The sequence below is a fragment of the Phocoena sinus genome, chromosome 9 (genome assembly GCF_008692025.1).
Source record: "Phocoena sinus isolate mPhoSin1 chromosome 9, mPhoSin1.pri, whole genome shotgun sequence".
Taxonomy (NCBI): domain Eukaryota; kingdom Metazoa; phylum Chordata; class Mammalia; order Artiodactyla; family Phocoenidae; genus Phocoena; species Phocoena sinus.
In genome coordinates this window covers 2,355,631-2,370,236 of record NC_045771.1, presented here as the reverse complement: position 1 = coordinate 2,370,236, position 14,606 = coordinate 2,355,631, and the positions used below count along the sequence as shown (strand labels likewise).

At 63.0% G+C, this 14,606-nt stretch overlaps 1 protein-coding gene across 1 annotated transcript; it reads right to left on the bottom strand.

Annotated features, from left to right (window-relative positions):
- Nucleotides 1-215: 215 nt before the first annotated feature.
- Nucleotides 216-9,424, bottom strand: SHH (sonic hedgehog signaling molecule). Its single transcript, XM_032643202.1, has 3 exons — nt 9,103-9,424; nt 3,691-3,952; nt 216-1,030 (listed from the first exon to the last, which is right to left on the bottom strand). The coding sequence occupies exons 1-3, from the start codon at nt 9,409-9,411 to the stop codon at nt 216-218; spliced, it is 1,386 nt and encodes a 461-aa protein (XP_032499093.1). The 5' UTR covers nt 9,412-9,424.
- Between the last annotated feature and the right edge of the window lie 5,182 nt (nt 9,425-14,606).

Below are 14,606 nucleotides of genomic sequence, written 5' to 3'. Positions count from 1 at the left end.
ATATATAAACTAAACACAACAACAGAATTTCTCGGGGTCTTTGATTCCTTATAGTCTACTTTGGACTGTCCTACTTTTTATTATTATTATTAATTATTATTATAATTAAAGTCTCATTTCGTGCGCTTTTTCCGTGTGTCATTTGCGGTATCTCGCCCCTCCCCCCGCCCGCCCCGCCCCGCCCCTTCCCGGTGCCCTCCCCGGCCCCCTGGCCTTCAGCTGGACTTGACCGCCATGCCCAGCGGGTGCAAGGCCTCGCTGTCCAACAGCCAGGTGCCTATTTGGTAGAGCAGCTGCGAGTACCAGTGGATGCCCGAGGCGCCTGGCGCGTCGGTCGCACCTGGCGCAGCCGGCGCACCTGGCGCGGCCGGGGGCACGCGGCCGCCGCCCCCGCCCCCGCCGCGGTCCGTGCGCGAGGGCGCCAGCGCGGCCAGGAGCGCGTGCGCCAGGCGGTAGGGCGCGAAGGCTCGGTGCGCCCAGTTGTGCTCCTCTATGACCGCGTAGCACGACGCCAGCACCCGGTTGATGAGGATGGTGCCCTGAGCCGTCAGCGGCGCGTACGCGCCCGTGCTCTCCTCGCGCAGCGTCACGCTGTGCACGGCGGCCGGCAGGAGCCGCCGATCCCCGCCGCGCTCGGCCACCACGTACACGTGCTGGCCAGGGCGCACGCTGCTGGCGAAGAGCGCCCGGCGCTCCGGCGCGCCCCCAGGCGGCCGCCCGGCGCCCGACAGCGCCTCGGGCTCCCGGCCGGCCGAGCCGTTGTGCGGCGCGACAAAGAGCAGGTGCGCGGCGGTGAGCAGCAGACGCTCGCGAGGCTCCCGGGTCTCAATCGCGTAGAAGACCTTCTTGGCGCCGTGGTCGCGGTCCAGGAAGGTGAGGAAGTCGCTGTAGAGCAGCCGGCCCTCGTCGTCGGCCGCCAGCACGCGGTCTCCGGGGCGCAGGTCCTTCACCAGCTTGGTGCCGCCCTGCTCCAGGTGCACCGTGGCCGAGCCCGGGAAGCAGCCGCCCGATTTGGCCGCCACCGAGTTCTCTGCGGGGGGAGAGAAGGGAGAGAAGAGGAGACAGGGCGGTGAGTCCCGAGAGGAAGACGCGACTGGGAAGGGGGGGCGCACGCTTGGTGTCCCGCGCGCCCAGACCGAGGAAGCGCGTGGCTCCGGGGAGAGGTGCCGGGCTGGTCCCGCGCGGACCTCCCTCTCCCCATCCCCACCGCCTCGGTGACCAAATTCAGATGCAGACGCATTCCTTAACGACTCTCTTAGGATTGGACTGGCGGTGACAAAGGTCGATTGGCGTCTCCGGCGGGAGGCCGGTTACACTCCTTCCCTTTCGCCTCCCCCCTCCCCCGCCCCTCCCCCTCCCCCGCCGGCTCAGCACACACCCAACCTCGCCACGAATTCAGAGGGTATTTGTTCTCCACTTGGATTCCTCAGGAAGCCTCCTTGAGCTCACCCGGGCGCCGGGGCGCACCCTCCTTTGCTCCCGCCTCCGGCGCGGGGCGCGGCGCCCCCTCGTGCGCTCCGCACCAGGGCTGCGCGGCGGGGACCCTCGGCCGCTCCCCGCGCCCCACCCGCCCGCCCCCAGCGCCCAGCGGGGAGCCTTGGTGTCGGCTGGTTGGTGTCGGCCGGTTGGGGGCGAGGGCGGGGCTGAAAAATAGCTGTAGTAGTTGTAGCAACTGGACAAACATTCCAGAGAATTGGCCGAGGTGTGAAAATCCGGGGCTTGTGTGGATCTTCTAATTAAAATCCAATAAAGGGCTCGCCATTGTCATTGTAATTTCTGCAACAAATGGGAGGCGCTCTTGGAAGAGGGGCTCCTTCCATCCCCCCACCCCTTCCCGGCTCCCTCTCTCTCCAGCTCTGGGCCGCCCCCTCCCTATTTGCTCAGGTGCAACCCCCCCGCCGCACCCCCGGCGATTCACACGCGGGCTCTCCAGAAGCCCGGGCCTCACAAGCACTGTTTGCACAGCCAGGCCTCTCTTCCAAGCACTCGAGATGTATTTGAATTTTAAATGGCGGGGCCTGCTCCGAGCTCTGGAAGCGCCGGGTTCTCAAGGCCCCTTGACTACCCGCTTTCTCCGGCCTCTGTCGCTCTCTGAGGCTCACTGTCCCGAGGACAATAATCGGAGTCGGGCGGCGCGCAGGGGGCCGTGGAGGAGGGGCGGGGACGTCCCCGTCTTCTTTGCATTCCAATCTCCGGGATCCTGCTTTTTGCAAATAGAGATCGCGAGAAAGAATCTTCCTGCTGGAATTACTGAGGGCTTTTAATCTTCTCATCGTTTTCTCCGGCATGAAGTGCGGGGCCGGCCTTTGGAGGCCCGACATTGCCGCCCGGAATGCGCCCGGGACGCAGGCGAGCCCGAGGCGTCGAGTCGCACGACCCTGCTTGACACGCACCGCCCCGCGCCCGGCCCTTGTGCGCGGAATGCCAATGAGCGGCTCTGCGCGCCGGGCCCGGCTCCCCCGGCGGGGTCCCGGGCCGGACGACCGCTGCTCTTTTGCGAGGAGACCTCGAGGGACCCCCGCCAGGGGGACCCCGCGGACAGGGGTGGCCCGGAGCCGGCGGCGCGGCGCGGCGCGCCGCCATTTAGGAGCCCCGCGAAGTCGGGGCGCGCCTCCCCGCCCTGCCGGCGTCTGAGACCCTTTCCCGGGCCCTAAGCCCAGACCTTCTCCCCAGGCTTCCACACCTTTTCTTTCTGTTGTTAGAGGAGGCCACTCTTTTCCTTACCTCCAAAGTGTGCCTCGACACCTCGAAAGTGTTTTTCTACTAACATACGCTATTAAAATACAGTTTAGGTGACAAACAGGCGAAACTGGGGGCGGGGGGAGGCGCAGTTCCTCCGAAATTCACTGTGAACTGTCTTGCTAAATGCGCCGGCTTCTGCCGAGAGTTGGAGAGACCTGCTTCAGTGGAGCTGGGGCCTGTGCGCGCGCGCGCCTTCCTTCCGGAGCTGTTCCTCGCCAGCAACAGCGTGTGGCGTTGCAGGCCCAGGGAAGTCAGCCTCACGCAGCAGGGCGGGGGGCTCCAGCTGCAGGCTTGGCTTTCCTGGCCCTGCCTGTGGCTCAGGGCAGCCCAGCTGTTTCCTAATAAGGACGGATGCTTCTGGGCTTTGCGGCCTCCAGATGTTGGAAGTGGTAACTACCGGCTTTATTACCTCCCATCAGGCCTCTTCCCAAAGGCCGAGTGAGCTAAGTTAGTTCAGAATCCACAGGCTTCCACCCCGGGCAGAACCTCCTGTGCCGAGTGCGGGCCGGTGGCGAGTGGTGAGTAGTTCATTCTTAAGCTCTACTGAGACAGAGGCTCTGGGCCAGAGCTGGCCGACTGGGCAGGGCTGCAGTCTCTCACCAGGACAGTCCCCCCCCGCCCCACCATCTTTCCTCCCTGTCTCTGCCACCTGCAGCGGGGACTCCGGAAACAGGGGTGGGGGAAGGCTCGAGAAGCCAGATGCCCTCTGCATCTGGGCTCAGAGAACGTGGGCCTCTGTGGCCTCAAAGGTAGGGACAGCTCCCGGCTGGGGACCGGGACAGGCCTCACGGGGACTATTCCCGCCACAGAAACACCAGTCATCACCCAGTCCCCTCCCTGTCTGCCCCCCTCCTCCCCACTTTCCTCCTTCCCGTGAACCGGGCTTTGGGGCGCAGATCTGGAGCTGCTGGGGGGGTGCTGTCGGCATGGGTGGGCCCGCCCCCTCACCTGCTTTCACCGAGCAGTGGATGTGCGCTTTGGACTCGTAGTAGACCCAGTCGAAGCCGGCCTCCACGGCCAGGCGTGCCAGCATGCCGTACTTGCTGCGGTCGCGGTCCGAGGTGGTGATGTCCACCGCACGGCCCTCGTAGTGCAGCGACTCCTCTGAGTGGTGGCCGTCCTCGTCCCAGCCCTCTGTCACCCGCAGCTTCACTCCTGGCCACTGGTTCATCACGGAGATGGCTAAGGCGTTCAACTTGTCCTTGCACCGCTGTGGAGAGAAGGGGGCACCCAGCGCCCGTGAGCGTCCGGGCCTGCCCCAACCCTACCCCTGGGCTGCTCTGCCCAGCCCCCCAGGATGCGGGCTGTGCGCAGAAGTAGGGAGACAAGGCCAGGCCTGGAATGGGCCGGCCTGTTCCGGAGAGGGGGAGCTCGGCTAGGGAGGAGGGGGTGGCATCGTAGGAGGAGGCACGTCCTCTCGGAGGCGACTTGAGCGCCTTTCTCCACACCTGAAATAGCAGAGCCCCCGTCACGGCCTGAGAGGCAGATGAAATGTCTGTCTTCGAAATAAGTAAACTGTGTGGTTTTGGACAGTGGCTGCAGAAGCCTCCAGGAGCACCCTAGGCTATGGCCCGCGTCCTCCTCCACGATGCCCTCCACGCCCCTGCCCTCTTCTGTGGCCCCATCACTCCGCACCTGTGCAAGGCTCCACCCAACTCCCTGGACAAACTCCCTCTCAGGAGGCGGGAGAGAGGCCCCGGGTGCAACTTAGCTGTAGAAAGAAAAATACACGGTCTACTTCTTACAGAGTTAAAAGCCTTGCCTTATCTCTGCCCTGCGCCTATCTGAGGTGAGAATTAAGCCAAAGGTAGAGAGGGTGGCGGGACCCTGATAGCAGCTGAAGGGGTGGGGGAACCAGAAGTGAAAGGCAACCAGGTGAGTTATAATTTTCAATAAGACCAGGGCCGGATGACAAACATTCTTTATCTGGACAGCAACATTCCTTTTCCCCGTGGAACTCTTTTCTCCCGGCTTTTCTGTGGTCTGATTGTGTCCCTTGTTTTCCTTAACCTGTCCCCTCCCCCCCTCTTGTTTTCTTGGCCGGCGCAGAATGGTGTCCTGCAAGTTTGAAGAGCCAACTTAAGAGGTGGAGGGGGGGAGGGGAGGGGAGGGGGAGGGGAGCCAGAAAGGCCTGGGGCCTCTGAGCTCTTGCCTTAGGGAGGCTTCTTCTGGAAACCGCCCTTGGGGTTCCCCCCACCTCCCACAAGGAAGCTGCCAGTAGGAGTAAAGAAGCAGTGAATAGGCGGGACTCAAGCCAGGGTAAAGCTGTGGGAGTTCCCATATAATTCTCGGGTCCCATTCAGACGAGGATGCAAGAAAGAGTTGAATCACGTGCGTGTCTGTGTGCACGGTAACTCGCTGGGCGTTCATACTGCGGCTGGTGCGGGGTTGAAAAAAGGGGAGGTGGTGACAAAATCACGATGGGGGCGTCCCCCAGAGAGGCAGACTCAGGAGGGACAGGGGACAATTTCAAGTTGACTTCTGCAGAGGGTAGGGCTGATATCCGGGCGGGGACCCCGGTTACCGAGATGACCAGCCGGCCCCAGCAAGGACCCAATTATAGCCTGGGGGAACTCTTTCGTACAGAGCGCGCGGGAGGCGGAGGGCTGCTGCAAGGCCGCTGCCGCGTTTTAAGGGGATGCGACCGATTGCGCGACGGGAAAAGACCTGTGTAGTTGGCAGCAGTAAAAACCAGTATATGGTTGTAGAGTTAGACATACAGCAAGTGTGTGTGTGTGTGCGCGCGCGCGCGCGCGCGCGTGGTGGAAGGAGGGAGGGCAGAAGGCTAGGGGGCGGTCCTGGTAACAGGTCAGCGCTTGCAGGTTTCTAGGCCCGCCAACAGTTTTCTTAAAAAAAAAAAAAAGTCAGAAGGACAGAGTTTGAGTGAGGTCATTTTGAGGATTGAATGCGTTTTACATGAAAATCAATCAGTAAACCAGGGTCAGTTTAGAGCCGGGATGTGGAACCGGCTGCGCAGGCGCACACCACCGACGCGCACACGCAGACACTCGCTTCCCGAGCCCCCATCGCAGCCCAGCTCCCTGCTTTCGGGGGGCAGATGAAGCTTTCAGTGGCTTCCCCCGGGACCGCTGGCGAGGGGGAGGGCAGGAAGGGGAGCACGTGTACCATCCCCCAGCGTTCTGAGCTGCGCCACTCGGACAAGAGGTGGAGACCCCAGGCGAGGAACCCAGGGCCGAGGCAGGCCCGGGCTCCGCCAGGCGCAACGCGGCCTCGGCCCGCGGCTGCAAGAGTCTCTGCGCCCCGGCCGGGCGGGATCGTCGCGGGCAGAGCCGGGAAGCCCGGGCCGGTTATCAATTCACTGGGTCGTGTGCCGCGAATCAACCCCGTCTCTGTGCAGCCACCGTGAAGCCCAGAGGGGCCGACGGGCCCGGCTTTGTGTCGGCGGAGGCCAAGTTGTTCCCCACGCCCGAGCTCCCGCGCCACCTCCCCAGTCTGCGCAGCCGCTCCGCGCCCGGGAGCCGAGCAGGGACTGTCACCGCCGACACCCACGGGCTTCCCCAGCGCGGGGGAGAGGGTGTCCCGACTTCAGAAGGGTCCCCTCACACACCTCTCGCCAATCCTCCTTCCCCCCTCCGGAAAACCAGGCCCCTCCCTTCAAACCCACACCTGAGCGCCGCTCCCCGGGGCCGCCACGCACCCGGAAATCTGCCCAACGTGGCGCCTCGGGCCGGTCCCCCGCGCAGCCCGCAGGCCGGCCCCTCGCGGCCTCCTGCCCCCTCGGAGCCCCTCGGCACCGCGGCCTGCGGTGAGAGCGTGTCTGTCTGCGCTTCCCCCTCTCGGAGTTAATATTAACCAGGGGCTCATGCGTTCCTGAACTGCTCTGAAAGTTCCACTGGGGACGATCTTGCCATGGTTGAGGGACTTGGGCGGCAGTCACATTAGGGAGACAGAGACACGCAGAGACGGGGGAGGAGGGACACGCACCCGAGAGCAGAGTCTAGGTGGTTATCTTAAGTGGGGGACCGGAGGGGGGGGAGCAGGTGCCCCAGGAGCCCGGGAGGCGTTGCCGCTTCCCCTTCCCCGGGCCCTGCCCTCACCTCCCAGGTCCCCCGCCTTCCCCACTTTAACTCTTAGGACCGGGGACGCAGGAAGGACGGGGAAGGGGTAAAGCAGGGGGCGCCTTTCAGGCCACCCCCCCTTCCCAGCCTCCAGGTTTTTAGGGCACGTTTTTGGGGCCCGTGGTACACGCCTGGCCTGGCTCTCCCCACCCCACTCCGACGTCGGCTGCCCCTCCCCCCTCCTTTTGTGCTGGGAACGGGAATAGCCACTGCCCAGGGAAAAAAGTATTTGTTTTCGTTTCGTTCGTCTGAGGGAAGTTGACAGAAGGTCAGAAGTTCAAAGGCTGCCAGCGCACGCTGCGGCCAGAGCGGCCGGGCGCCGGGCCGCGCGGCTGTAGGTCCCGGCGGGGCGGCCGGGGGCGGCGGGGCGAGGGACCCGGCGGGGGGCTCGGGCCGGGCGCCCATGGCCGCGAGGCGCCTCCGCCCTGGAACCGGCTTCTCCCTCCCGCCCGGGCCCGCCGGGCCCGCCCGCGCCGCCTCGGCAGCCGGGCCGTCGGAGCGCCGCCGGGAGCCCTGGCCGAGCCCGCGCTCGGGCGCGTGGAGGGGCCGGCGGGCGGCCGCAGCCCAGCCCCGCGCGCACTGAAACCCGAGCCGCGAGATCGATAACCCGGGAGTAAGTGGAGCCGAGATGCGTCTGCCCGGGTGCGCGGCTCCGCGCGCTCGCACTTGTAGGCGGGGCGGCGAGGCCCGGGGCCCCGGGCAGGGCGCGGGCCGGGACCCGCTTCCTCCCGCGTCGGCCCGGCGCGGACCGCGGCGGCCGCTGAGCCCTCCGGCTCGGGGACCTGCGGCGTCCCCGCCCCCGCCGCTTTCTCTGGCCTCGCGCCCCTCTCCCCGGTGCCGAGGGATCCCGGGAAGGCCCCTGCCCTCCCGCCAGGACCGAGGGTGACCAGGGGGTCGGAGCCCCAGACGAGCTAGAGAAGCGCCCGCAGCCGGCCGCACGCGCAGGGCACCCCGCGGCCTGCGCAGAGTTAATTGCGGCTCGCGCTGCTCTCGGGCACAGGCGCGCGCGTCCACACTCGCGGTCCAGATTTAAGGTGGTCGGGAGCAGATGCGAGCGAGCCGGGGACGAGGACCCTCTCCTCCCCTCCCTCTCCGCCTCCGTCCGTCAGCTGGAGCCCGCTACCCCGCATGCCCCTGGCCTTCCTCGGCTCCGCAGCAAGGCCGGGCATCGGGCTGGGGAGCGGAGCGGCCGGGAGGTGTCTCCTCGGTCCCTCCCACCCCCAGCCTCCCCTGCACTTGCGCCCCGCCAGCGCCGCTCCGTCAGCTGCGGTGCGCTCCTGGCCCTAAAGGTAGGACTTGAATATTTTAATAGGGCAATAAAAAAGATGTTGACCTATATTTGCCAGGAAAGCCATTTCTAGCTTCAGTTATACGTGCCTGGAGTTGCAGAAAGTCTGCCATTGACGGGCAGATTGGCAGCCAGAAGTCTCAAACGGAGGCAGAGAGGGAGAGAGGAATGCGTGCTTTGCTTTGGTTCTTCTTTCCAGCCCCCCTCCCGCTAATATCTAGTCGCTCCTAATTTCCTATGCAAGCAGGTTGAAAACTAGCGTGATGCAATGCCAGTAAGTTCTAAGTCCCTCCCCTCAAGTACCGCGGGCTCGGGAGAATAAGAGGGCATCCTTAAAGAAATATCGATACATTCACACTCTGATGGGCACAAGTGCCAGCGATGGAATCGCAGTGGAGCTATGTGATACGGTCAGGGACTAGCCCAGCCGCCTCTGGAGCCCCGACCTTTTGTCAGCCCGGCCTCCTGGCTTTTCCAGTTGAGGGTCTTTGGTGGGGGGCAGCGGGGGCGGGTAGCAGTGGTGGGAAAGAAAAACACAGAGGAGAAGGGAAACGTGTAAGTGCCGAGGCTACACTTGTACAGTGATCTGGACGCCACTCTATGTTTATGGGGGGGGATGCTTGCCCCCTCCCTCCATTCCCACTCCCAACTTGGAAAGGACGGATGCCCCCAAAGTGAAGGTCTCCCCAAATTGCAAGCCAGAGCTGAGGCAGGATGGGAAGGCCATCCCAGCAGGACAGATCAAATCAGGGCCATGCAAGGACCACATCTCCTAGTGTCCTTATGCCCACCCTCCAGCCTAAACTTCTCCGGCTGGACCCTTCACCTCCATTCCCCTCCAGGAAGAGGAAGGGGTGGTAGGCCGGCAGGTGGGTGGGGAAGGAGAGGGCAAAATCGGCTTTCTACCTGCCTGAAGAGCAAACAGACTGAACGGCATGGTTACACATAACCCCTTGGAAGCAACACATTCCACGCCCCGTGCTGGGTTTCTACCTGAGTCATCAGCCGGTCCGCTCCAGTGTTTTCTTCATCCTTAAATATGATGTCAGGGTTGTAATTGGGGGTGAGTTCCTTAAATCGCTCCGAGTTTCTGGTGATCTTCCCTTCATATCTTCCACTGGCCCCTAGGGTCTTCTCAGCCACGTTGGGGATGAACTGCTTGTAGGCTAAAGGGGTCAGTTTTTTTGGGTTCCGCCTCTTCCCAAATCCCCGGCCGGGTCCGCACGCCAGCCCCGAGCACATCAGCAGTGAGGAGACCAGCACCACCAGCAGACATCTCGCCAGCAGTAGCATCTCGTCCATGGAGCCCGGGGACCTCAAGGCTGGCCCGAGCAGGTCTGAGTGCGCGAGGGTGCGGGTGTGCGAGTGTGTGTGCCCGTGCGCTCTCCCTCCCTCGCTCGCTCCGGCTGGCTGCTGGCGCCCTCGCTCTCTGCCTCTCGCTCTTTCTCTTCCTATATAACCTTGCCCGCCGCCGCTGCGGGGGACTCGCCACCGATCCCCACCCAGACGGGGGCTGGAACGGCAGGCTGCTGGCCGCTGATAACGGAACACATCGGAGTTGGGGCTCAAGACAGCAATCAAAAGACAAAAAGAGTCTGATTTTAAATGGTAGCAAGCCTGAGAGCTTGTGCGAGAGGCTGTCTTCAGTACTATATTATAGCTGGCAGGGGCGTATCTGATTGGCCAAAGCAGCACAGGCTTGTCTTCTGATGTTTAACCCTAAAAAAGACTAATTTTTTTTTTCTGTGGCTGCTTTATTTTTACCTGAAGGCTTCTAGTTAAGAGAGAAAAACATCTTTACTGAGACAAAGGTGAGAGGGAGAGAGGAGGCACGTTGCTCCGGATAACGTCAGCTACCCCCTGCCCGGGGCACACCTCCCGTTCCCCCTTCACTTTCTCCAGAATGGTAGATGCTTCAGTTAAAACCAACTTAAGTTTTTAAAGGACAATCTAGACCCACCGCCACCCCCCCCCCCCCCCCCGCAACCCCCGGCCAAGCTTCCATCACCAAACAAATAGTCTCTCAAATGTTTGAGGGGCAAAGCTGCCCGGGTCTTATCTAAATATTTTCCCAGAGACTTTATCATGCAGGCCAGGGCTCCCTGCAGTTGAAAGAAAGAGGGGCCTGTGCCCCCTCCCGAATATTCCAGTTGCCACGCCGGGCCGGGACTGTACGTAAGGTAGTGCTATTTGAAGTGCTTTAAGCACCTTAGAAAAACTTGAAAATACTGCTCCTTTATTGTGTTTCAATTAATGCATTATTTTTAACTCTCTGGAAGTGGAATGGAGGCGTGCTCAGGGGCTGGTGCAGAGTGAGCTGGGGGGACGATCAGGCTGGCTGGGCCCAAGCGGGTCTGGGGGCTGCACCCCAGCTCAGAGGAGGGAGCTGGTGCTGGTGCCTGCGTGGTGGGCGGAGGCCCATTGTGCCTGGGGGCAGCGGCGAGTGGGCAAGGCTGAGCACACGCACCAACCCCATGATTCAATCGATCGGAGCAAAGTGCAGGCCAGGGGATGAGCTGGATGTGAAATTCAGGTTCCTTCCACATCACGGCGAGTTGGCTTTCCCTGGAGCTTGACAAGCCCATCCTCAGGGTCCTGGGGGCTGTAGCCCGAGTGGGGCAGGGCCCTGGGGGCACAGCGTTCTGGTCAAAGAGGGGCGTGCAGAAGAGGGCCCGGTGCTCAGAGCCGGCGATGCTGGAGCCCCCAGTTCCTGCACTTTGAGAAACAAACTAACTTAAAAAGTCTTATTTAGTCCAGGAAAAGAAAATCGGAGATTCCCCCTTTTTGCAGAATACGCCCTCCTCCTTCTGGGCCCTCCCTGTCTCACTCTGACACAGCAACTGCTCTGGAGTGGGACGCGGGAGTGAGGGTTCTTCGTGTGGAGTGGACGGAGCGAGACCCGGCTGTCTGTGCAGTTAGGCGCTCTCCCTTGACCCCAGCGCGAGAGAGGCCGGGCTGTTCCTCAGAACAATGGGACACTTGCCGCAGTCTGGGTAAGCTCCAGTGCAGACAAACTTTTCCTCTGGGTGTGGGGAGCGTGGAAGGGACATCGAAAGAGGCTGTAGTTGGGCCTTTGCAGACACCGAGCATCTCCAAGGCTCTGCTGGCCAGGAGCGCATCCCCACCCCGCCTCTTCTATTCTCTGATTTGTGAAGCATCAACCCAACTTCCTCAAGGCCTCCCAGTGGAACCGATGCAGCAAGGTCACACTGTCCTGGACCCAGGAGGGTGGGCCTGCCTGAAGTGCTCGCCAAGCAGCAAGTGTTGTGACACTGCTGGGCATGGGGCTTGAGAAGCCACCGGGGCGCACCGGGGACACTCCAGCCTCCTGATTCCGTCCCCCACGTGGCACCTCGCTCCAGTCCCTTCCCTCCTCCCCTCTTTTTCGGCTCAGGCAAAGGCGAAGGGGCCGCAGCACCGGGTCTCAACCCCCTGGCTGGAGACCGGGGAGCCCATGTGGCCACCGCGTGAGCAGGGATGCCCGCCTGAGATCTCGCAGGTGCCGGGACCCCCCCAGACCCGGAGCAAGGCTGGCGCTTCGGGAGCCAGAGCCTGAGCTGTAGAGAGACTTGGGGGCTCGGCTCCCTCCAGGTGGGGAGCAGGCAGGACAGGAGGTGGGAGGTCCCGGCCGTCAGGCCTCCTCAGCCCAGGGGGCCCAAGCTCGGGCCGAAGCCACCTCCTGTCCGTCTCGGCCAGCCCTGGACACCCCGAGAGCCTGCCAGGGCCGCCTGCCTGGGAGCTGGCCAACCCTCAAGAATGAAATAATGATGGACCGTAAACCCACCACACTGAATTCCGAGGGCTGCTCCCTGGGGCGGGTGGGGCTGGGGTGCGATGGGGAATCAGGACAAGGATCAACTGTAGCTTGTGTGTTTACTGCCCTGGAAACAAGGGCGTCAGCCGAGCCACCCCGAGCCTGAGGTCTCGCCCTCCCCCCACTTCCCCTTCCTTTCATCCCGCCCCCTCCCCACTTCCCAGACAGCAGACACTGTCCTCTTCCACCTCCAGACGCCAGATGGCTCCCTCTCTTTGCCTTTGCCCCTCCAGACAATCTGGGCCCCTCCCCGTGCGGGTCAGAGGTTCCAAACCCCAGCCTCTTCCTGACCTGGCCCGACATCCCAGGTAACCTCAGGAGCCATTTCTAATTTGTCTGGGCTCTGCCCTTCTTTCCCATGGTCGTCTGCCCTCCTCCCTCCATACCCCTCCCCACCTCCATTCTCCCATCCCTGCCCACCTCCATCCTCCCATCCCTCCCCACCTCCATCCCCCATCCCTCTCCACCTCCATCCCCCATCCCTCCCCACCTCCATCCCTCCATCCCTCCCCACCTCCATCCCCCATCCCTCCCCACCTCCATCCCCCATCCCTCCCCACCTCCATCCCCCATCCCTCCCCACCTCCATCTCCCATCCCTCCCCACCTCCATCTCCCATCCCTCCCCACCTCCATCCCCCATCCCTCCCCACCTCCATCCCTCCATCCCTCCCCACCTCCATCCCTCCATCCCTCCCCACCTCCATCCCCCATCCCTCCCCACCTCCATCCCTCCATCCCTCCCCACCTCCATCCCTCCATCCCTCCCCACCTCCATCCCCCATCCCTCCCCACCTCCATCCCTCCATCCCTCCCCACCTCCATCCCCCATCCCTCCCCACCTCCATCCCCCATCCCTCCCCACCTCCATCCCCCATCCCTCTCCACCTCCATCCCTCCATCCCTCCCCACCTCCATCCCTCCATCCCTCCCCACCTCCATCCCCATCCCTCCCCACCTCCATCCCTCCATCCCTCCCCACCTCCATCCCTCCATCCCTCCCCACCTCCATCCCCCATCCCTCCCCACCTCCATCCCTCCATCCCTCCCCACCTCCATCCCTCCATCCCTCCCCACCTCCATCCCCCCATCCCTCCCCACCTCCATCCCCCCATCCCTCCCCACCTCCATCCCCCCATCCCTCCCCACCTCCATCCCCCATCCCTCCCCACCTCCATCCTTCACCAGCATCCCTGTTGAGGACAGGTGGCTGCCTGTCTTCTGCCCCCACCCCCAGGAGGCGCCTCCCAGGCCCGGCCCCTGCCTTCCCACCAGCCCCCACCGCTAGATGGCCTCCTCACTCTGCCTTCAGGCTCTGGGTCTGCAGGTTTGGGAAAAATATGTGCAGACCAGGTTAGGAGGGCCCTGAAAGCGGGGCTAGATAACTTGGTCCATCCTCCCCTGATCCCCCCATTAGTTTTTGCAATCCCCCATTTCCCTTTTCCCAGTGTGGTACCCGCTGGGCCCTACAGCTGGCACTCTGGCCTCCCCATCGAAGCCGCTGCCTACCACACTCATCCAGGGCTCACCTGGACTCCAGTCTCTGGGCTTGGGCTCTAATTTTACATCCTCTCCTCCCTGTATCCCTCACTTTGACTTCTCTTCCTGATAATACTTGTACTCATTCTCTTTCCATCCAATCATCCAGTTTCAATTTCTTTCTGATTTTGTTCCAGTTTTGGCAAACCGAATCTCCGTTGTTACGGTTCTCCTAGAGATGGCCAGCCAGGGCCCCTCTGAATTTTGGAGGGATGGGGTCCTTCAGCACTGCTCTCCTAACCCCATGTTCCTTGCTGACCTGGACCTGGGGGATGAGTCTCCGGCTTCCCGGAGGGGTCCAGGGAAGGCCCTGCTGTTCACAGCCGGAGCCCTCACTTGGGTGCACAGCAGCTGCTGCCGCCCTGCATGCATGGCCCCAGAGAGCTGCAGCAGTGGCGGTGTCAGTGGCGGGAGGAGCTGGTGGGGAGGCCCGCGGCTCTGGCTGTGCTGGCACGAGGGGCCAGTGGGGCGATGCCGTCCTCGCGGGCTGGTGCTTGCAGGGCAGCCATTCTCAGCAGAGCAGAGCGGAGAGGGCCCCGCCCCGCCAGGGGATGGGCAGGCTGACGCACGCTGCAGCAGGCCTAGGGGTAGGACCTGGGCGTCTTCCAGGCCTCAGGCACTCTTTGAAGCAGGAGCACAGGTGGCATCGAGGCCCCTTCTATCCTGAGGACTTACGATTCCCTCCCTTACTTGGGAAGGGCCTGGTGGTCCCGAGCTGCTGCACGGCCGAGGGGCTGTTTGTGTCTCCAGGGGCCAGAGCTGGGTTTGGAGCGGCCCGGCTCGGACTCAGCCCTGCCTCTGGGGGGTGGGCGCTGCGGACGAGATGCACCTGTCCAGGGAGTGAGGACTCCGGGCTGCATCTGCCTGTGTCCTGTGTCCGCCGGGCTGGTAGAGCCCCTGGCTGGCTGTCCCCGCCTCTCTGAAGGAGGGTAGCCGCGACCCTTCTTGGCAGGAAGCAGAGCGCTTACATCATCTGGGCAACTTCTGTGCAGACGTTTTCTTTTAAATAAAAAAGGGATGCAGTGCTGACACGCAGAAACAGAAGCCATTTCTCTACAGGAGCAGAGAGAGCACAGAGGTTCCCCAGGCGGCGGCTTCGGTGTTTGCCCTCCGCTGTCCAGGGAGCATCCCCGGCATCAAGACTC